Source organism: Raphanus sativus, unplaced genomic scaffold (assembly GCF_000801105.2).
Source record: "Raphanus sativus cultivar WK10039 unplaced genomic scaffold, ASM80110v3 Scaffold1018, whole genome shotgun sequence".
In the NCBI taxonomy this organism is placed as follows: domain Eukaryota; kingdom Viridiplantae; phylum Streptophyta; class Magnoliopsida; order Brassicales; family Brassicaceae; genus Raphanus; species Raphanus sativus.
This window is the reverse complement of record NW_026616332.1, coordinates 4,062-26,704: the sequence shown is the minus strand read 5'-3', so window position 1 is coordinate 26,704 and position 22,643 is coordinate 4,062. Positions and strand designations below refer to the sequence as shown.

The window sequence follows — 22,643 nt, the reverse complement described above, 5'->3', positions numbered from 1 at the left end:
TATTAATTTATAGAGTTTTTACTGTATTTGAAAACGAACATATAACTTGAGTCCCTTAAGTAGTAATAATGTAATGTATTAGTTTGAGTTTATTCAGTATGAAAAAAAATCCTCATAACTTATTTTTATAGTAACATTTGTTCTGCAATAGTTTTTTGTGATAAACTAAAAGTGTGTAGAGATGTAGTATTCATAAATAATCGCCATGTAAAAAATGTGTAAGTAAAATAAGTACAATATAGTGGTTTTAGACATGCAGTTCCAACAATTCAAATGCTAAATGTTGTGGTAACAAAGTCGATTATTTAGTGTTTAAAATTTAATTTTTAGTGTTTTAAATCAATGTGTTAAGGTTTGGGGTTAAATGTTTTGGGTTTAGAGTTTAATTTAATTTAATATCTAGACTTTACTCATTACTCATTATGTGAAATTCTTTTCTCTAGCTCTCAAAAGTACAAATCTAATATAAAGAAATCTTGAACAAAAAAAAAATTCTAAAGAAATCCATTTGGATTATTAGTTTACATGAAAAATATGCTATTGAGAATCAAAACCTTGTTTAGATTAACAACACATTAACGATCTTTTTTCACTGATCATTTCTTTTAGATGATGGAGTTTGAAAACCAGTACGGGCTTGCACCAAACACTTCTCTGATAACTCACAATACTTCTTAATCTCTTCAAGCTTCACTTCTCGTAAAGAAAGTTTTCCTTGATCCCTTTTTCCCTTTCTTCACCAACTTTGTCGCCCATTCAAATGAAATTCACTTTCTCTCTCGGAAGAGATGGAGCAATGACTGGTCTCCCGCATAGAGCTTAACACATCACCACACCAACAGAGAAAATATAAGATTTCTCAGTCAGTTGTTGTTTGGTCAACTACTCGGATCGAGGTAATAAAAACTTCATTTCACCGGCATACATACGTGCCAACTTAGCAGACTTCACATTGCTGTGTTTGATGGCTATTGCAAAATCTGTATGAGGATAGTAAAGCCCTCTAGATGCACCAACATATATCTCAGACCTGTCTCCAGCTCAACCTAGGGTTATCCGACGCAAACAGATGGTCTTTAAACGTAATCTTCTCCATAAACTCATACCCGATGTAAAGCTATAGCTGATTAGTATTTCTGTGTATATGAAAAGAAAAAAAAACTCATTTCCTTGTTTGGCCGTTTAACTTCGGGGTCCTGCACCCAAAACAACAGAGAATGGTTCAATCCACTTTGTATTTTTTTAACACATTCACTCTTTCATCAATGCAAGAGCATAGAAGTTGGTTTCAAACCTCTGGATATGTTCTACTATCAGAAGCCTTGTCCCTGGTGGGATGCTCACATCTCTTACCGCTCTTCATTCATATTTCAAAAAGCATCAAGACATCACTCTTAGTTGCAATACCAAAGAAATCTTCAAGATGATATATATAGCGGTGAGAAAGTAAAGAACAATACCTCCCTTTGAAAATTATTGCTTGGAATATAGCAAAACCAGCTGTTGTCCTTGCAAGGCTTGGCTCACCATAGAGTACCCAAATCCAGATCCTAATGCTGCTACCACGCTGTAAAAGTTATTGAAGAAGTAGTTACTTAACAAACTTATGCAAGTAAGTGGCTTGTGAACTGATCCGTACGCGGTTCCGACTTACACACAGGTTCAAGATCCTCAAATCCTGTGACCAAATACTTGATATGGAACCTGTTAAAAATAATAGCTTCGTTCACCAATCACCACACATACTTAGACTCAGCAAATCAAATGTTCAACTCAACCACAAAATTTCAAAACTTCCAAGCGGATGAGATTGTTATATAGAGAACAAATACAAAACACAACATAACATAGGGAGAGATCTCGACTCCTAAAATCCCAGCTGGCAAAATCTCAACGGTGGTGCTAGAACGACCGACTCTCAAATCAGAGAACATGAGAGAGAAGTTTGCTATTCTCATTTCTGAAAGTTTGGTAACAATTGAGAGTAAAAAACTGATGATTTTCAACGAAATAAACTCATATATTTATAGGGAGAGATTCACAGAAGGAAATAATAGATGGGATGTATTGGATAATAAATCGTCTTGAGTAGTGGGGAGGTACTGTTAATGAGGGCATTAATGACGAAGATTGAAGGTCTCCTACTACCATAACGTTTCTGTAGTTTGTTCGCCGATAAGAAGAAGACGATTCGATTAAACACAGACTCCGAGTTCAAACAGGATTTGGCCGTAAACAATTGTCAGACGTTACTCAGACTGATTTCTCTGGCTGCGTGAACCTTCACAGTTCGTCGGAGTTTCTGAGATGACGACAATTCATATCCAGGCAGGTAAATAGATACATGGCCTAATATTTACGACAGGCCCAGGCCCACATCATAATTGGCAGCCATGTATTAAAAACCCAGGAAGATATAGCATTCTACATGATCGAAGCCCATGATGGTTAGATTTTAAATGAAACGGTGTGCTTTGTTTACCTGGACACGTGGCAGCTCCAAGATGCATGAGTTAATGACATGGCATCCTATGTGGATAGCCTAGGAGTGATTGAAAGTCTATTTTATATAAATAGATGCTACACTACATACTTTCACGTTGAATCTATTTTTGATTTCAATGATCGATTAAGAACAATAATTAAAAAAATAGCTAAATAACTTGTAGTCTGTAAGAGGTAATTTGGAAACTTTGTCTTTATACACGCAGTGACAGGATCAACGTCAATACTTGCATGCATTTTTTGCATATTAAATGTGGCATATATATGCTAATGCTACACTACATATTTTCATGTTGAATCTATTTTGATTTCAATGATCGATTAAGAATAATAATTAAAAAAAATAGTTAAATAACTTGTGGTTTGTAAGGGGTAATTTGGATTTCTTTTATACACGCAGTGACAGAGTTAACGTCAATACTTGCATGCACATTTTTGCATATTATAATGTGACATATATATGCTAATGCTACACTATATACTTTCATGTTGAATCTATTTTTGATTTCAATGATCGATTAAGAACAATAATTTAAAAATAGTTAAATAATTTGTGGTTTATAGGAGTAGTTTGGTAACTTTGTCTTTATACACGCATCGACAGAGTTAACGTCAATACTTGCATGCACTTTTTTGCATATTTATATTAAAATGTGGCATATATATGCTAATGCTACACTACATACTTTCACGTTGAATCTATTTTTGATTTCAATGATCGATTAAGAACAATAATTAAAAGAAATAGCTAAATAACTTGTGGTCTGTAAGAGGTAATTTGGAAATTTTGTCTTTATACACGCAGTGACAAGATCAACGTCAATACTTGCATGCATTTTTTGCATATTAAATGTGGCACATATATGCTAATGCTACACTACATATTTTCACGTTGAATTTATTTTGATTTCAATGATCGATTAAAAATAATAATTAAAAAAAATAATAATAACTTGTGGTTTGTAAGAGGTAATTTGGGAAATTTTCCTTTGTACACAGTGATATAATCAATGTCAATATTTGCATGTAGTTTTTTGCACATTAAAATGTGGTATATATATGCTAATGCTACACTACATACTTTTTCACTTGAATCTATTTTTGATTTTAATGATTGATTAAGAACAATAACTAAAAAATAGTTAAATAATTTGTGGTTTGCATCCGTTTGCTTTAATTGATTTTAGATTGTCAAAGTTCAAGCAGATGATCAACGTTTATGTTCCCCCACAGATTTTTCGGACACATGATTTGTCTGAACGTAACATTAGATTTGATCAACAGATACATTTTACGTATTAGACTCTTTGAAGCTACGGAAACTCTCATCTATTTACAATAATGCCGTGTCACGATTGGAGTTTAACTGGTCTCGTAGGCGCGTTTCTGAATCTCTCCGTAGCTTATTTGCTTCTCTGCACATCGCTTTTTATACACGTCGTGTTGAGATCTCTAGGGCTTCTAGGTTTCTCTCTTCCTAGATTCCACAACGGACGTTTCGGTGTTCCAAACACGTGCATTGAAGGGGATCTGGTGGCTTGTGCATCAGAAAGTATCTCATCCGTAGATAGATTGATCAAAAGCAAGATCCCTTTTGGTTCGATTACTAGTGATGATGATTCGAAACGTCTTCTTGAAACGAAGCTTGTGAGAAAGAACAGTGGTGATGTTAGTAATGCTAGGGTTAAGGACGAAACAGAGGAAGATGTGTCAAGAGAACAGAATGCGAAAGAACTCGGTGGATTTAACCTAATGACCGTTCAGGGCGTGAAAGGTAAGCGTTTTGTTACACGAAAATCAAGAAAAGGTCTTAAGAACCCTAGGAGATGCCGTGTGGATTACGGTAGTCTTGGATCGGTTTCTTCATCAGAAGCTTTTGACGAGACAGTAAAACATCCTGTAATGCAGCCTTATGATCATGTCTTTATCAGACGTTCCAATGATGACCTCAAAGGTGTTCTTCCTTATTATTATTATTTTTTTATATATACCCTATCAGGCTTATTCTTATATATCTTAAAGATGATCGTTATATTAATCCAGTTTTTATAAAGATTATGTTCTTTTTGAATGTGTGTTAATGGGTTTGGTATGTAACAGATGATGATGTTAAGACAAAAGAGAGGATTGGTCTGTCTCAATGGCCGATACTTAAAAAAACGGTATCACTTGATGAACAAGTAAAGTCCAGTTCATCATCAGCAAACCTATGTTTTGTTAGAAATGTAGAGGAAAAAACTGTGAATGAATTAGAGGAGGCACTGAAGCAAGAGCGAGCTGCTCGAGCAGCGGTTTGTGTTGAGCTAGATAAAGAGAGAAACGCAGCGGCATCAGCAGCCGATGAAGCCATGGCGATGATACATAGGCTGCAAGACGAGAAGGCAGCGGTAGAAATGGAAGCCATGCAGTTCCAGAGAATGGTCGAAGAGAGATCTACGTTCGATGCTGAAGAGATGGTCATACTTAAAGACATTTTGATACGTCGCGAGAGGGAAAAATATTTCTTGGAGAAAGAAGTCGAAGCTTATAGAGATCTGCTCATTGAGACAGAGGAATCTGAATGTTCTTTACCGAAAGAGAACCAAAAAGAAGAACCTCCTCAAGAGAGAAGAGCATTTCTTGTTAAAGAACATGATGGGACGGTTCTTGACATGCCTTATAGAGAAGATAAGAACAGATATTTGTATACGTCGGATTCAGAAGTTGCGTACTCACGTGTGCGTGATGTTTACATGGCGAAGGAAGAGAAAGAGAACGTGGGGAAAAAGAAGAGTTCAGAAGGATCTTCTGTTAACAACGGTATCATTGTCTCGGGGATTGCTCGAAAGCTTCCTCCACTGTGTCGTCCACGCAAACAATCGTTAAGCTCTTCGGGTTCGAGGAGGAAGTCGATGTCTGCGGTTGATTATGAGAGGTTAAAGATTGAGAATGAAGTGGAGCTATTGAGAGAAAGATTAAAAGTTGTCCAGGAGGAAAGAAATGAGCTTACAAGACGAGCATCTCTGCCTCCTTTATCATCGAAGGTTAGTCGTCAAAAGAAGTTTCCAAAACTATATGTTCTTATTCATGTGTAATAGCTCTTTTTACTGATACTTTTGTTGTTTGTCGTGTCTTTTAGGTTAGGGTTACGACAAAGAACCGAGGTTTGAGAAGATCTTCCATGGACCTTCATTCTTCTTAAACTTTTTAGAGATATGTTTGTGTGTATAGTTCTGATCATTATGTGTTTGTATATCACTTTTATGGTAATACTGTAATACCATCAAAAATCATGGTTTGGTTGCTTTATGCCATATTTTCAACTTTTCGATGTAAAACAAATCTTTTGAATATTCGGAAGAAATAGTAAATATAAAAAACCGTCTTTTAACTTTTAACTAAAAAAACTAAAAGTCGGTTTTTAAATAAAATATTTAAGAATGAATTCTTAATTTTTTAGTTAAAAGTTAAGAGATGATTTATATATCAGTAAGAACCCCACCCTAATAACTCCCACTAAGTTACAAAAAAAAAATAACTCCGATTAATCATGTTTTTATAAGGGATCTCTTTTTATAACACCAAAAGCTAACATCTTTAACAGAACTAACTAGATTTTGACCCGCGCTTTCAAAGCGCGGATTTATTTTCCTTTTTTTTTTAAATTGATAAATATTTAGTAAATGTCATATTTTTATATATTTGTTTTTTTTATAAAAGACTTAATGAACCAATCCGTACCAGAATGGGTATCCGAACGTCCAGGTCTAATGAGTATTTATGTTTAGAAAATTAAACTTTATTTTTAATGAATTAAGTTGGTATAACTCTGATATATTAATTTTATTATGTGGTTAATTTTTTAATAAAAAATATATATTTTTAATAAAGATTTATAATTTTCAATGAAAAAAAATCAAATTTTTTTATGAATGCTTAAATTATATTAAAAATAAAAAACATAATAATTAAGTTATTAGTTTTGTTCACTACAAAAATATTAAGAATGGTTGAAAATAAATTATTTGAATTAGAGAAAAAAAAATAAGAATTGGATCTGATTTCTTAATCAGCCCAAATGGCCCAAGAGAGATGATGTGGCAGTGGGCTGGATCCAAAAAAAATGACCCAATAAAAATGTGTTATTAATATTACTTAATTGCCCTTAATTAAATAAGCAATGTGAGTTAAAGAAAGGGCATGTTTAGTAAAAAATCCAAATGTGCTTGTACTTTAATAGTATAGATAGTGCAGGTTGCTCAAAAAAAAAATAGTGCAAATAGTTTTACCCCCTTTTTCCTAGCAATTAACACTATATACTAATAAATTTACATGATATCGTTCATACTGATAAGATCCATTTGGAAAAGGTAATATATATTATAAAATATTTTTTCTAAGAAATTTTTTTGCTAAATTTTCCTTACAAAGCTGCATATCAATCCTATTAGTTAGATTATATCTCATTTTTATTTTCCATTTATCATTTTCTGTTTCATCCCTTAAAATTAGAATAAACATGTATTTAAAATGTATTTGAGGAGAATTTTTATTATTATCTCCTTTTTGGATTATTAAGTTTCTATTTTATTTGATTTGATTAAATATGCACAAGTAATTTTTTACCCACATTCATAGCATAAACTGAGAAACACACAAAATTTTAAATTCTTATTAGTCCTAACCTTTTAATAGACAATAGTTTATCGTGTTATTCTTAGCTAGATATGATTGAATTTGATCATCTAGTAAACGAAATAATGAAATGTGCCAAGTCAAACTTTGAATATCAACCTTCTATATAAAACGATAAACAAAATGAACAAATATGATAAGAAAAGAACAAATACAATATCAACGGTTATCATTGAACTAAAAAACACGTAACTAATTCACATAATAACAAAACATTTATATATGATTGGAGAATTAATATATATTTTGTCTTAATTTTAACTGCACTATAAATTTGTATGAATGCATGCTTAGCATAAAAAAATCTTTTAAATTTCAAGTTTAATAATGTAGTGGAAAAATAAATTATCATTATTTTGTCGTTTTTAATTTAGAAAGAAGTTTTATCTATTTTTAAATATGTGTACATTTTTCTTATTTGATTTTTTACTTTGAAACCAGTTAATAAATTTATAGTTTAATGATTTTACACCACTCAAAAATAACCGTTCAGAACAAAATTTAACAAATAATACAAATTATTATCGTTTCTTATAAAAATAGATTACGTTTAGTTTGAATAAAATTCAATCATACTATATTTACCACAAATACCAAATTTAATATTTGAAATCTGTTTTTGTGGTCAATCTTCAAGATCTAAAATTTAAATAAAAATAGAAAAGTATTTTTCCTTCCTGTAAATATATATAATTCTTCTCAATCTTATTTTCCCATATATAGTGCATTATTATTTCACATTGCTCAATTCTCTCTCACCCTATGGTAAATATATAAATTTGACCTATTATATAGCCTCCCCATCAGTTATTATCATCTCTTCATCTCTGGGTTCCTCATTTACACATCAAGTACGCGTCCCTTCATTATATTCTCTATTCATTGCTTCACCATTATAAATCTTTGATTTTTTTTATGAATATTCAAGGTTAAATGGTCAGCAAATGTGAGATCTTTTTTTTAATCATTTCAAGTCTTCTCTATACTATTTATTTAAATCTTTATCTTGTGGTCGGGTCTTTTTGCTGCTTCTTGTTCTTTATACCATCATCGTTATTCATTGTTTGGTCATATAAACAGAAGAAGCAATGGCTCATTTGGAGAAAGTTGTTAGTTTTTCATAGATGCCTGTTAAGTATTTGTTGATATGCTTGTTGGTAGATTTTTTTGGTGTTTTTCGAAAATCTCAGACAAAAAAAAACAAGAAAAGAATCTTCTTTTTCACAGACAAAAAAAAGAGATTGGGTGGCTAGATGTGTCGTTGTTATTGAATCCTTAAAAGTGATGTTCCTTTTCTAGCACAAGTCGCTTTACATTTAATGTCAACCTGTCTACTCAGTTTTTGTTTTGCATATAAGAAACATAGAGAGGATGAGAATTCATGAAAGGGGGGCTTTGCAGCTTTTTCGTTAAAGCCTTTTTTTCTTGGACTTTGCAATCTGTTTCTTTACTTGTTGTTCCTTCACGTGTTTCGTCATTTGCATCTGTGTTGGATAATATTTTCAAACTGAACTGTTGTGTATCTTTGAGTTTCTGTTTTATGGACAACGGCTATATATACTTTGATGTGCAGAGCCTTTAAAGTCTCTGACTTTTGTTTCATTAATAAGTTATATAAAGTAAATGCTGAAGAGGGTTTAGTGGTTGGTAAGGAGGGAGGGTTGATCTTAAAAGTGCTTACCTTTTTCTTTTTTTTGAATTTTAGGTGTGTTAAGGAATGATGGCATCAAGCTCTTTTGTTAAGCAAGAATCGGTTCCAATGAACAATACTCACATTACCCCTGAAGCAACATATGAAGCTGTGGTCGCAGACTCCAAGCTCTTTATGGCTACGTTGGAAAGGCTTCACGCTCGCTTGGGAACTAAATTCATGTGAGTTTCTTTTTGCTTCCCTTGTGTCTGATGATAAACTCATGCTTTATGTCTTAAAATTCAACTGCAAAAGTTTCATGTTTACTAATGCATGAGAATATTCCGTCTTTTACTAATGTAGGGTTCCAATCATAGGAGGGAAAGATTTGGACTTGCACAAGCTTTTCATTGAGGTAACCACTCGTGGTGGAATCAGTAAGGTATGTTATCTCAAATTATATAATACCTAAACCCTAGGGCTATATCAATTCAACCTTTATTGCTCATTGATTGACCTTTTGAATAATTTTTTACATTGTTTGAATTTGCAGATAGTTAATGAAAGGAGATGGAAAGAAGTAACTGCTACGTTTGTCTTTCCTCCAACAGCAACAAATGCATCATTTGTCTTGCGCAAATACTACTTCTCCCTTCTTAACAATTATGAGCAAGTCTACTACTTTAGATCTAATGTTCAGACTCTATCAGGTTACTACCAAAAATCAAATCTTGATCAGAACATTATTTCTTATGTTTGTGTTAACATTTAATTCTTTATGTAGACTCTCTTCAGAACCCATCCACTGGACCAGGACTTGTGCAGGGAACCACAAGACCTCCACAAGAACTTCTAGCTTTAACCTGTGCACCACAACCAAGGATGGACTCTAGTCATCCTCTCCCTGGAGGTCTCAACTTTTTTTTTTGTGGTCTTTATGAATGGTCTAACTGAGAAACTTTGACTTAAACAAAAGTGTTGTTATTGTTTCAGGACCACCTTCAAATGGTCCAATTGTGAATGGAGTGATTGATGGCAAATTTGAAGACGGTTATCTTGTAACTGTAAAGATAGGAACAGAGGAGCTCAAAGGAGTTCTCTATGAGCTGGTTCCACAACAGAGTCACGGTGGTATCCCCAACAACAATGCCAATCCTCAGGGGATTACTGGAGGAGTGACGAAGCGCCGCAGGAGAAGAAAGAAGTCAGAGATCAAAAGACGTGACCCTGCTCATCCTAAACCCAACAGGAGCGGTTACAACTTCTTTTTCGCTGAGCAGCACGCTAGGCTGAAGCCGCTGCATCCTGGTAAGGATAGGGAGATCAGCAGGATGATCGGTGAGCTCTGGAACAAGCTCAACGAACAAGAGAGGTCGGTTTACCAAGGGAAGGCGATGGAGGACAAAGAGAGGTACCGAGCTGAAATGGAGGAGTACAGAGAGAAGCTTAGGACAGGACAGCTGATAAGCAACGCTGTTCCGCTGCAGCAGAGGCTTCCGGAGCAGAATGTAGATGTGGCTGAAGCTGATCTTCCAATGGGAGAAGTGGAAGAAGAAGATGATGATGAAGATGGTGATTCAAGCGGTTCAGGGGGAAGTCATCCTTCTGATCCTGAATTGGAGGAGCCATCTGAGAATCCTTTAGGTCTAAACCTAAACGTTAATCAGACTGAGATGGTGGTGGTGGCTCCCAAGGAGACAAACGGCGATGCTGTGATGGTGGCTGCTGAGCAGAACTGAAGATTCTTCTCTTTGTTTAATTTTCCAGTTACAGTTTTTTTCAATTATACAGCCACAGGTAAGGAGAGTAGTGAGAGAGAGGATAGGGTTTCAGATAGGTTACTTGTGGCATTAGACAATCTCTTTTGGTGTTGGTACTTTTCTTTTTTTCTTTTTTTTTCAGTTAGATTTCTTCGGCAGCAATGCACTAGACAAGGCTATGTTGTCTTGTTTTGTTGCATGAGAGCTTCTTTCACAGAGTTACCAGTTTGAAGGATTTCATTATTTTCAATTTCAACTTTTATGGATATTAATTGTCTCATCGCTTTTTAAAATTGTGATCTGGTAAAACAACATTGTCTAGATTCTAGGTTAAATATTTAAGTTAGAGATGGTTAGTTTTAGGTTTTCTATATAGACTATTTCAATTAATCTATTAATAATAGGAATCTCAACTAATGTTAAAGATTAGTATCTTTTCGGTTTAGACCTTTAATATATTCTCAAGAGATATAAAGATAATGAAATACTGTGTCTTTTCATTTTAGATGTTGCATTAGTTTTTTAAAAGGTTATCAATCTTGTCTTTGTTTTAGAGAGGTTGCATTGATTTTTAAGAAGTTATCAAAATATTGGAAAATTGTGTCTTTTCAATAAATGTTAAGAGATTATTGGAAAATTGTGTCTTTATAACTGTCACTAGTTGCAATTTTTGGTGATTGATTGTTGCATTTTTTTTTGTAATGAACCATAGCAATTGTTGTTAATTGTACCTTTTAATGATTATAACATTTGGTGGTTGTAATTTTTCAGTAATGAATCATTGCAACTTTTAGTCTTCTATATATATTGAAAGAAAAAATGTGCATGTGATTCGTGAAACAAACATGTTACTAACAAAATCTTTTATAGTTACAATATGCAATCATGTTTTCGAAAATACATGTATTCTTACGTAGCTTCAAAAGAAAATAATGAATTTCCTACTTGTCGATATAATTAATGTTATAATTTAGTGAGTAATTAGATTTAAATATGTTTGTTTTAATTAGTTTCAAAAAATATTAAGTTGTATTCGTGCGTACCGAAAGCTTAACCGATGAGATCAATTTTATTTCGACGTCAGAACCGAAAAAACTGAACCGGCAGTGGAGATGATTAAACCGGCCATAAGTCTTCCTCTCTCTCTCTCCCCAAGCAACGATTAAAAGGAAAAGGCATCGGAGTTTTTTCTGATACCAAGTTCGTTCGGTAGATTGATTGATCGTAGCCATGGCAGGAGTATCGCTCAAGTGTGGTGATTGCGGTGCGCTGCTGAAGTCAGTGGAGGAGGCTCAGGAGCATGCGGAGATCACCTCTCACTCCAATTTCGCCGAGTCTACTGAGGCGGTGCTCAATCTCGTTTGCACTGCTTGCAGCAAGCCTTGCCGCTCTAAAACCGTAAGGATCTTCGATTCTCATCGCTCCTTTTGCGAATTTGACTCTGTGATCTCTCGATTTGATTAGAGTCTTTACTGGCTTGGAGCTGATGAGTTTTGACTTGGACTTTTGAATTGAAATTGAGTCTATTTTTTCCAGTGTTTCCCCGCTGATTAGGGCTTAATTAGATCGTAAAGTTGATAACTTTGGTTTCTATTGCTCGTTGTTTTCAGATCTTAATCCTTTTTTTACTAGAGTTCTCTTAGTTTGATTGCCTTGTGGAGCTTTGGCTTCTGCAATTGTGCACGAGTTTCATTACTAATTTGTTTCTGATTTTTTCTCTCCTTCTTATACGAATGTGAAGGAAAGTGATTTGCATACGAAAAGAACAGGGCATACTGAGTTTGTGGATAAGACAATGGAGACGGTTAAACCCATCAGCTTGGAAGCAGCTCCTAAGGATGCTATGGAGATTGACAACCCTGATGATGGTTCTAGTGGTAGTGGATATGCTGCTGAAGGTACTTTGTAAATGTTATGTATTGCACGAGTTTCTGAGTGTTACTTCAAACGTTATTTCTTATGGTCTAGTTATTTCCTGCATGCAGAGATGGTTGTTCCAGAGGTTGACAAAAACATACTCGAGGAACTTGAAGGGATGGGTTTCCCTAAAGCTCGTGCTACCCGAGCACTCCACTTCTCTGGTAAAAATAATCTATCGTTTTTCACTATTGGTTGTGGGCTCCTATTATAATCTTTTGTAAAGCTTACTTCACCTTTTTTTAATATCTCCCTAAGAATTATCTGAAAGTGTAAAATGGTCATGTGCCTGAAAGCTTCAAAATTTAAGGCCGATCTCAATAGGTATTAAGCTTTTTGAATGAGTGTTGCTACTTTCTGTAATATAATTTGGTCTTCATCTCTTTAGGTAATGCCAGTCTCGAGGCTGCAGTTAATTGGGTGGTGGAGCATGAGAATGATCCTGACGTTGATGAATTGCCAAAGGTAGGCGTTTTTCTCTATAGTTTGCTTTTCAGCAAAGTGTCTTTTCTGAACTGTTTTGCTTCTTCATAATTGCTCTCCAAATCTTGCTGTTAGTTCTTGTTTCAACGTGAAAATTTTATGTTAATTTTTTTTCTTCTGTTTATATTGCTTTGAACCAATCTTTAACACGTTGTATTAAGCATATATGTGTTCTTAATATTACTACGTTGCTTCTCTTTCTGTAAGCGTAATGTCTATGTTGTTGACTGTTTGCCTAGGTACCTGCCAACTCTAAAGTTGGGCCTCCTAAACCTGCTCTTACGCCGGAAGAAGTGAAGATAAAAGCACAAGAACTAAGGTTCTATGAGTTTTCTGTTTTTTTCCCGTCCATGTACATTATCTTCTGTAGCGCGCACTAGAGACATCACTCTTTTGTCATGCATAGCCTTGACTTTTCCTTCTTTCTTCAACTATTCGATTTAGTATTGGTTAATATAAAATGTCTAGGATAATCCTGGAAGATGTTTATTGTTGAATCTGTTTATGTTTATCTCATTTTTTGCTGTTCCACATCATAGGGAACGTGCGCGCAAGAAGAAAGAAGAGGAAGAAAAACGGATGGAGCGTGAAAGAGAGAAGGTATCCTATTGGTCCTTTTCTGTTAGAATTAACTTTTGCTCTATTCTCCTAAATTCATTGCCTGCAAATGAGCATGCATATGATTTAAGCTCTACTGTAATTGCTGTGCAAGTATCTAAGGTGATCCTCTTGGTAGTGTAATAAGAATGTCTTAGATACTGATTGTTCCATGGCTGAAACTCTTTTTTTTTATCATCGTTTTAACATATTAGTGTTTGGTTCAGGAGCGAATTAGGATTGGCAAGGAACTCCTAGAAGCAAAGCGGATTGAAGAAGATAACGAAAGAAAACGGTTTGTTTCTTCTACTTAAGAGTCCCAGGCTTGTCAGCTTTACTCTTATTTGTGTATTTGTTTATTCAAGTAAAATACTTATTGGTTGTGTATTTCAGTATAATCCTTTTGCGTAAAGCCGAGAAAGAAGAAGAAAGACGGGCTAGGGAAAAGATCCGTCAAAAAGTTGAAGAAGACAAGGTATAGATTTACATGCCTTTTGCAGTACATATTTGTTCCTCAACACAAACCTTGAAGACTCATAGTTACGTTATAACAGGCTGAAAGAAGGCGAAAACTAGGACTGCCTGCTGAAGATCCCGCAGCTGCAAAACCCTCAATGCCAGTTGTGGAGGAGAAGAAGGTAAAAACTTTTGCAGAAAGCAAAGTTATATTCATCCTTCTCCTACTATGTGCTTTGAGAGACTTTATTTTCTTTTTGCAGAGTTCATTGCCTATTAGACCCGCCACTAAGACTGAACAAATGAGAGAATGCTTGAGGTCGCTTAAGCAAGCCCACAAGGTAAATGCATTCAGTATTTATATCAATCGACACATTAATTTATTGGCCTCGAAACCTGTGTCTTGTAGAAGTGTTTCAATTGAAATTTAGGTGGGAGGATCAAGTAAAACTTTAACTAAAACCGTAATGTTTTGTTGGTTGGTTCAGGAGGATGATGCTAAAGTAAAGAGAGCGTTCCAGACTCTGCTGACTTACATGGGAAATGTCGCTAAGAATCCAGATGAAGAGAAATTCCGGAAAATTAGGCTCACCAACCAAACATTTCAGGTAATAAACAATCTTCATAAAAATACGCATCTAGTTTTGAACGATCTATATGTAATGATAGTCCAGTTTCTTACAAATCATGTTTCTTGGGATGAAATAGGATAGGGTTGGTTCACTGAGAGGAGGAATAGAGTTCATGGAGCTATGTGGGTTTGAGAAAATGGAAGGAGGAGAGTTCTTGTTCTTACCAAGGGACAAGATAGATTCAGCCATTATCAACTCAGCTGGAACAGAGCTCAATTCAGCCATCAACAACCCTTTCTTCGGAGTTCTTTAAATTGCTGCTGCATTGTCTTCTTCTTTTCTTTCTCTTTTGTACTTAATTATGTTTAAGATACCAAAACCAAATGCCTTGAGAAATCAAAAAAATACTCCGGTTTGAAACGGTTTTTAATCCGGTTTAGACATTTTGCCTATATATAATATATATTATGCGAGATCTGGTCTGAATGTTGTTTCTCTGAGGGAACAATGAGTTCACTTTATGTTCTGTTTAAACCGAAGCCTACTCCCGCCAAGATATCTTTTCCGACCAATCTTCGATCCTCACCGGACGAGTTTCACTTCATATCTCTGATTCACTCCTGCAAAGACACCGCAACTCTCCGCCGCGTCTACGCTCAGATCCTCCGTCGCAGTCTTCTCACTAGCCGCGTTGCTTCACAGCTGGTCTCTTGCTCTTCTCTTCTCAAGTCCCCTGATTACAGCCTCTCGATATTCAGATACTCCAAAGAGAAGACTCTGTTCGTTTTCAACGCTTTGATCCGTGGTTTGACGGAGAACGCACGTTTCGAGTGTTCAGTTCGTCATTTCATTCTCATGCTAAGGCTTGGTGTGAGACCTGATCGGTTGACTTTCCCGTTTGTGCTCAAGTCTAATTCGAAATTAGGGTTTAGATGGTTAGGGAGGGCTCTTCACGCCGCGACGGTGAAGGATTGCTTGGATTGTGATTCGTTTGTCAGAGTATCTTTGGTTGATATGTACGCTAAGACCAAAGGGTTAAAGTATGCGTTCCAAGTGTTCGACGAAAGTCCTGAGAGACTCAAAAAGGAGGGTGTTTTGCTGAGGAATGTTTTGATTAATGGGTATTGTCGAGCCAAGGATATGCAGATGGCTACAACGCTTTTTGGGTCCATGCCGGAGAGAAATTCAGGATCTTGGAGTACTTTGATAAAGGGCTATGTCGATAGCGGAGAGTTGGACAGAGCAAAGCAGTGTTTTGAGTTGATTCCTGAGAAGAATGTGGTTTCTTGGACGACGTTAGTTAATGGGTTTTCTCAAAATGGAGACTACGAAACTGCTATTTCGATTTATTTTGATATGGTGGAGAAGGGTATGAAGCCTAATGAGTACACGGTTGCTGCTGTGCTCTCTGCGTGTTCAAAATCTGGTGCTCTTGAATCAGGAATACGAGTTCATGGATATGTTTTGGACAATGGGTTTAAATTGGATAGAGCTATAGGGACAGCTCTGGTAGATATGTACGCAAAATGTGGGGAAGTTGACTGTGCGGCTAATGTGTTCACTAATATGGGGGTTAAGGATATTCTTTCGTGGACGGCTATGATACAAGGTTGGGCGGTCCATGGACGGTTCCAACAGGCTATCCTTTGTTTCAGACAAATGATGTATTCAGGGGAGAAGCCAGACGAGGTTGTGTTTCTTGCGGTTCTAACTGCATGTTTGAACTCAGGAGAAGTAGACTTGGGAATTAATTTCTTCGACAGCATGAGGCTTGACTATGCGATTGAGCCCACGCTGAAGCATTATGTGGTAGTCGTTGATCTGTTAGGTAGAGCAGGGAAGTTGAACGAAGCACATGAGCTCATAGAAAGTATGCCGATAAAGCCTGATCTCACAACATGGGGTGCACTCTATCGCGCTTGCAAGGCGCACAACAGTAACAGAAAGGGAGAGATGGTCTCGCAAAATATTTTGGAGATTGATCCTGAGCTTCGGGGTAGTTATATTTTCTTAGACAAAAGGTATGCAGCAGCCAAAGGGAAGCTTCAAGATGTGGAGAAAAGAAGGTTACCGTTGCAGAAGATAGTCAAAGAGAGATGGAAGGGATGGAGTTACATCGAACTAGACGGTCAACTGAACAAATTTCTAGCTGGTGATGATTCTCATAAGCACGTACAAGAGCTACGTTTGAAGCTTGAGGAGATCATGTCGCTTGCTGTTGAGAGAGGATACATTCCGGGAGCTGATTGGTCGATTCATGACATTGAAGAAGAAGAGAAGGAGAATGTTACGGGAATCCATAGTGAAAAACTGGCTCTTGCGCTTGGGATTCTTAGAACTGCTCCTGGAACTGTGATAAGGATCGTTAAGAACCTTAGAATCTGCGGAGACTGTCATTCTTTGATGAAGTATGTTAGTAAGATCAGCCAAAGAGAAATTCTACTGAGAGATGCAAGGCAGTTTCATCATTTCAAAGACGGAAGTTGTTCATGTGGTGATTATTGGTGATATAGTCAGTGCCGGTCTAACGTTTAACAATGCTCTAATCCAATTTTAAAACTATGCATTTTAATATTTTGTATTTGAAATTATAAAAAAATTAATATAAAAGTAATTTAAAATTTTGAACTAAAACAGTAAATCTAAAACATTAAAATATATTTTTTGCATTTTTCCATGTAAAAGCATTCATTAAATAAATATAATCAATTTTTATAACAGTTTTGATCGATAACAAAATCAATTTAGGTAATCTCTTAAATAACATATTATACTACTAATAATTATTTTTACCTTTAAAACTTCTTTATATGTGATGATCGATATTTCTTATATCCTAAAATGCATACTAAATAATTATTTTTCATATAACAATCATTTTTTAACAAACAAATATTATAGTAGGCAATCTAATCTATTTTGACATTGATTCTTGTAGAATAATAATTCCATAAATAAAATACCACTAGTTATGTTCGAATGAATATCACTTTAAAGAAATTTTCAGTATTTGAATTATGCCTTCAAAATATCATAAGTAAAATGCTTTCAAAATATCATAAGTAAAAATGCCCACTAAATAATTTATATTTGTCATATAACAATCATTCTTCAACAAACAAATATTATAGTAGGCTTTCTAATCTATTGTGACATTGATTCTTGTAGAATATTAATTCCATAAATAAAATACCACTATTTATGTTCGAATGAATATCATTTTAAAGAAATTTTCAGTATTTGAATTATGCCTTCAAAATATCATAAATAAGAATGTCCAATAAGTATAGTTTCAATTAAATTTTTTTATAAAATTATTTTTATCTATATAGTAACAAAAATTTATAGAAAATATGCCCCTTTAAATTGGATGTCCTAATCGATAGCTTGTGTGGCTTCCCCTCTGGGCCGGTCCTGGATATAGTTGATCAGTAAGGTGCGCTGAGGTTTGTGCCAGAGAATGAGTCAAAACGACATGAAACTGCTGGTCATTCATAACGCTTTATATTACAAATCTTGTCCTGCTCTTGTATTTGTAACACAGGTTACGCGAAGTCTGACAAAAACCCCTCCAACATGCTTGGATACTAATGTTTTTGAGATGGAAAATCCCAATATTAATACATGTAGTTATCAAATGTTTTAAGAGATAACGAAACTTCATTTCTTCTCTTTCCCTAAGCGTAATGTCTATGTGTGTTGACTGTTTGCCTATGTGCCTGCCAAGTGCCAACTCTAATGTTGGGCCTCCTAAACCTACTTTTACGCCGGAAGAAGTGATGATAAAGGCACAAGAACTAAGGTTCTGTTGAGTTTTAGTTTTCTGTTTTTCTGTCCGTGTTTACTTTTTTCTTTAGAGCAGGCATAACCTTGACTTTCCTTCTTCAACGAGTAACATGGCACTGTTTAGGATGATCCTGGAAGATGTTTATTGTTGAATCGGAATATGTTTCCCTCAACCATGGTTATTCGGTTCATTGTCTGCAAATGAGCTCTACTGGCTGTAATTGCTGTGCAAGTATGTAAGGCGAACCTCTTGATAGTATAATAAGAATGCATATAGAATGTGTTAGATATGATTGTACTTACTGATATGCATATTCTTACAATATATATCAAATCCATCACAGCAAGTAATCTACTTTTGGTAAAAGAGGAGAAAGGTTCAGGGACATAATCAACACTTTAATTTGTAATCATCTGAACATATATTAAACTGGCAAATTGAATGCGTTTTATTAAAAAAAAAAAAAGATAATGAAATGTACAAGAAACAGCACGCAAAAGCAAAGATTTTTCTTTCTTCCACCAGAGATAGACGGCGGAGATTTTTTTACCGCAACTCCAACGCCGTCAGAAGATTATCTAGTGTTGCCTCCTTCGCTTCAGTTTTTTATGGGCAGAACGCAGCGAGAGACACGTTCAAATTGAGTATGCCCATAAGCCTTGATGTAATATTGTCGTGGTACTCTCTGTTTAACTGTGAAAAATTCTGCGGAAAAAAGAAATTTTGAGTGAAGAATCATATAAAAAATCAGGATCATTGTAGAGAAAAGATGTTACCTTTAATAGTCTGCAGGCGGCAAAGAGTAAAAATCATCGTAGATGAAATACGTTACCATTACTATTCTGCAGGCGGCACAAAGTAGCTCTTCCTCTTTAAAACCAGTTTGTCTTCAAAAAAAACTTTCAAAATAACCCATTTTTCTTTCTTTAGTTTCTCCTCTTCGAAAACTATTAAAATAACTTCAATTGGAATAGCTGATACAATTAAAATAATTTCTCTATCCACCTTTTGTTGATGATCGACAAATTAAAAAAGAAACAGTTTTGTCGAGGATGAATAAGGATGTCAATCAGACTGCCATGGCACAATCTAACTCAAAATCCACAAAATTTATTGCAATTTAAACTTAGATCGGTTGGATCCGCAAAAATTTTGGGCATATGTTTTAAAACTCATCCGATATTAAAAGGGTTATACGGATTTTTAGGTTATTTGGACTTCTTATAAAAAGATAAATTAAAATTGAATATATTAAATCTAAAAACAAAATTAAATTAACTCCAAATTTAAAGAATCATCCATATATGTTTATATTTTTACCTAGTAAACCAAATAAACAGTAATAAGAAAATAAAAATAAATAAAATCATTTTAACTCTAAGCAATATAAACTATATTGATCAAGATCAAGATGTTTTTTTTGAACTAATGAGATCAAGATGTTCCTTGGTGACTTACACATCATCTTGACAAGCTACATATAAATTAAAAAATATATTTTTGACATATATATTAATATAAAATAAAATTTAATAAATATTAGTATGTAATCAGAATTGCAAGTTCTAATAATTGTCGAATCGTCTATATAAACTTTCTCATAATTATAATATTATAATAAATCAGCATTAAAAAAAAAAATCGCAAGTTCTAAATCATTGTAACCAACGATTTTTTTTTTTTACCAAGGTAGGAAACGATTTCTATATTTGTTCAAGACATAAATATAGACAAATAATTAAATAAATTTAAAATAAGTTTTGGGTTTTTAGATTGGTTTTATCTCAAACAGACCTACGTCGAAAACAATTAAAACTCACATTGGGTAATTCTGAATAACCTTACCTTTTAAAACTTTTTTGATCAATTTTTCTAATTGACATTCGTACTGCAGCGCTTCTAATTGACATTTTTAACTTTTAAGTGCGATGAGAAAATTAAAAACGAACCTTCCTTTTATAAGATGGCCCGCTTACAATTGAGACAGAGACACAGGACCGTAAAAACTGAAGCCCAAAGATATAAACATCTAACCATCAGGGCCCATAGTACCAAATATAAATGTGACGTGTCAATCTTCTCGTAGGTTACGTATACATATATCATTTACAAAACTGAGATGTCGCAAGATAATCTTTTTGACATCCTTCGATTCTTCTATATCCTCAGAATCTTGAAGGTTTTTCATTTTTGAATCAGGTAACTACCGAAACTTAAGAGTTAATGTTCACAGCAATAGAGCCTATATGGATAGATCATCGTCGTCATCATCATCGGACCAGGTATATTTAATTGGATCAGCAGACGGGAGGTGGCTTCTTCTTATTGATTTTTAATTGCATAACGAAAATGAAAATGCAAACATTAGTACTGCATGCCATACATTAGTAACACTCTCATAACCAATTTGTTTGTCTAATGTCATAATCTGATCAGGATTGGATCAGCAAACTCCCGAATGATGTATTGCTAATGATATTATCGGGACTTTGTACTAAAGAAGCCATAAGGACGAGTGTTTTGTCGAAACGATGGGAACATGTGTGGAAACACGTGTCTCATCTTGAATTCGACAAGCCAAAGATTCTTAGTTCCACAGAGTTGTGTGATGATGAGCCCAATCCAGATGATACATTGATTACTAAGGTAGGTTAGGTTCCCTTTTATCATCAGTTTTTCTTTTTTTTTTTCTTTTGGCATGCTCTCTCACTAACTCTTTGGTGGTTTCTCCTCAAAGGTTATAATCAAACATCTTGGACAATTAGAGAGCTGTGTACTCAATTATTCCTCATCCCAAGGTCGAACTGGAATCCTCGGTATTTGGATTCAAATATTCACTAGCGTGAAACACACCAGAGTTCTCACACTGAACCGTCATTATGATGATTGTGGAAAACTCTTCGAGTTTCCCGCAGACTCATTCTCCCATCCGAGCCTCGCGTCACTCTCGCTGAGTACATACACTTTCACAAGCTCACATCCCTTTAGAAACTGCTCCAATCTTAGGACCCTCAAACTTGTATCGATCGACGCCACCAACGTTGAAGTCTTTAATACGCTACTCTTATCTTGCCCTTCTCTCGAGGTGCTTGTATTAAAAATCAGGTGCTTCTACAACACTGGGGTTGATCCTTTTTACCCTGGGGGTCCTGGTCCTTTGAAGATTGAGAACAACAAATTGAAGCTCGTGCATGTGTTGCTTATGCGTAACATTGGTGGCCTTGAAGTGTCATCAGCTAGTCTAGAGATCCTCGTCGTTGAAGAGACATGTTTTGGGAAGGAGGGCTTTTTCCTTTCGTCCCCCAAACTCCAGTTTACTAAGAACTTTTGGGTTCCAGGCCGGAGGTTCGCACCTCACATCAGCTACAACATATCCGAGGTAATAAATGAACTTTTTGAATGTATTATATATAGAAAAATGAATTTATTCAAAGCTATTTTTGATCAGGAGGAAAAAAGCATTGTGCATGTGATAGGTTCAAGATATCTCTTAACTTGTAAATTCCCAAACTCTTTATTGAATATGTAGTAAGTGTTTACAGCTTTGTTGTTCAACAATGGATCACTCTCATCACGAGTTCACCATTATCGATAGTCTCATAGCGACTAGAAACAGAGGACTCATATCGTCTCTCTACAACAACATACAAAGCATGACCAACAAACTCTAACGACTTCTCTATTTAACTCTCAGCTGAAAGCTGTAACTGACAATACTCCTTCTCAACCCGAGGGTCTCTACTCTTCTCCTTTATTCAAAGCCTCTCTTTTATTCCGAAGGTTACTCGTTTGAAGTGTTTCCCTCGCTAACATCCACTTCCTTCTCACTTCCCCTCTTGTTTCTTCGATAATAAGCCTTTCGGAACCTATCAATACTTCCCCCAACGAAATCCAGCTTGCCCTCAAGCTGGTAATCAGGAAACTGTGTGATGAATTCCTGATAAGGCAGCCACGAATTCTCCAAAGACGATTTCCCTTGCCATTTTACCAACAACTCCAATTCCCCTTTCTTATCATAACGTTTCTCCAGCAAATCCTCTGGTAACACTGGCTCATCCACCTCAGTAATGCTTCCTGGAGGTAACGCCTTTGACTGATCCACTGACCCTAAAGCCAACTTCAACTGAGAAATATGGAACACAGAGTGAATCCTCGCCTCTGGTGGTAGCTGCAACTTATACGCTGTCTTACCCACTCGCTCTAGAACTCGATAAGGTCCATAAAATTTCGCCGCAAGCTTCTGACAAACCCTGTGAGCTACT

The 22,643-nt window shown here is 35.3% G+C and overlaps 5 protein-coding genes across 5 annotated transcripts; all 5 read left to right on the top strand.

The window, feature by feature from the left end:
• The first annotated feature begins 3,808 nt into the window (after nucleotides 1-3,808).
• On the top strand, nucleotides 3,809-5,686 carry LOC130503565 (uncharacterized). Its single transcript, XM_056998188.1, has 3 exons — nucleotides 3,809-4,459; nucleotides 4,606-5,528; nucleotides 5,624-5,686. Exons 1-3 carry the CDS (start codon nucleotides 3,847-3,849, stop codon nucleotides 5,684-5,686), a joined length of 1,599 nt encoding a protein of 532 aa, XP_056854168.1. The 5' UTR covers nucleotides 3,809-3,846.
• Nucleotides 5,687-8,890: 3,204 nt separating this feature from the next.
• On the top strand, nucleotides 8,891-10,852 carry LOC130503564 (high mobility group B protein 15-like). The gene is made up of 5 exons (XM_056998187.1): nucleotides 8,891-9,051; nucleotides 9,173-9,251; nucleotides 9,363-9,519; nucleotides 9,594-9,719; nucleotides 9,803-10,852. The coding sequence occupies exons 1-5, from the start codon at nucleotides 8,897-8,899 to the stop codon at nucleotides 10,546-10,548; spliced, it is 1,263 nt and encodes a 420-aa protein (XP_056854167.1). The 5' UTR covers nucleotides 8,891-8,896; the 3' UTR covers nucleotides 10,549-10,852.
• Nucleotides 10,853-11,719: 867 nt separating this feature from the next.
• On the top strand, nucleotides 11,720-15,069 carry LOC130494240 (stress response protein NST1-like). The gene is made up of 12 exons (XM_018586169.2): nucleotides 11,720-11,967; nucleotides 12,311-12,467; nucleotides 12,555-12,650; nucleotides 12,875-12,951; nucleotides 13,209-13,288; nucleotides 13,509-13,569; nucleotides 13,794-13,861; nucleotides 13,960-14,041; nucleotides 14,121-14,204; nucleotides 14,286-14,363; nucleotides 14,511-14,630; nucleotides 14,731-15,069. The coding sequence occupies exons 1-12, from the start codon at nucleotides 11,800-11,802 to the stop codon at nucleotides 14,905-14,907; spliced, it is 1,248 nt and encodes a 415-aa protein (XP_018441671.2). The 5' UTR covers nucleotides 11,720-11,799; the 3' UTR covers nucleotides 14,908-15,069.
• An 18-nt stretch (nucleotides 15,070-15,087) lies between these two features.
• LOC130503567 (pentatricopeptide repeat-containing protein At1g04840-like) lies at nucleotides 15,088-17,228 on the top strand. Its single transcript, XM_056998190.1, has one exon. It carries the CDS (start codon nucleotides 15,102-15,104, stop codon nucleotides 17,100-17,102), a length of 2,001 nt encoding a protein of 666 aa, XP_056854170.1. The 5' UTR covers nucleotides 15,088-15,101; the 3' UTR covers nucleotides 17,103-17,228.
• A 3,267-nt stretch (nucleotides 17,229-20,495) lies between these two features.
• LOC130503566 (F-box protein At1g80960-like) lies at nucleotides 20,496-21,910 on the top strand. The gene is made up of 3 exons (XM_056998189.1): nucleotides 20,496-20,663; nucleotides 20,818-21,027; nucleotides 21,119-21,910. Exons 1-3 carry the CDS (start codon nucleotides 20,628-20,630, stop codon nucleotides 21,908-21,910), a joined length of 1,038 nt encoding a protein of 345 aa, XP_056854169.1. The 5' UTR covers nucleotides 20,496-20,627.
• Nucleotides 21,911-22,643: the final 733 nt, after the last annotated feature.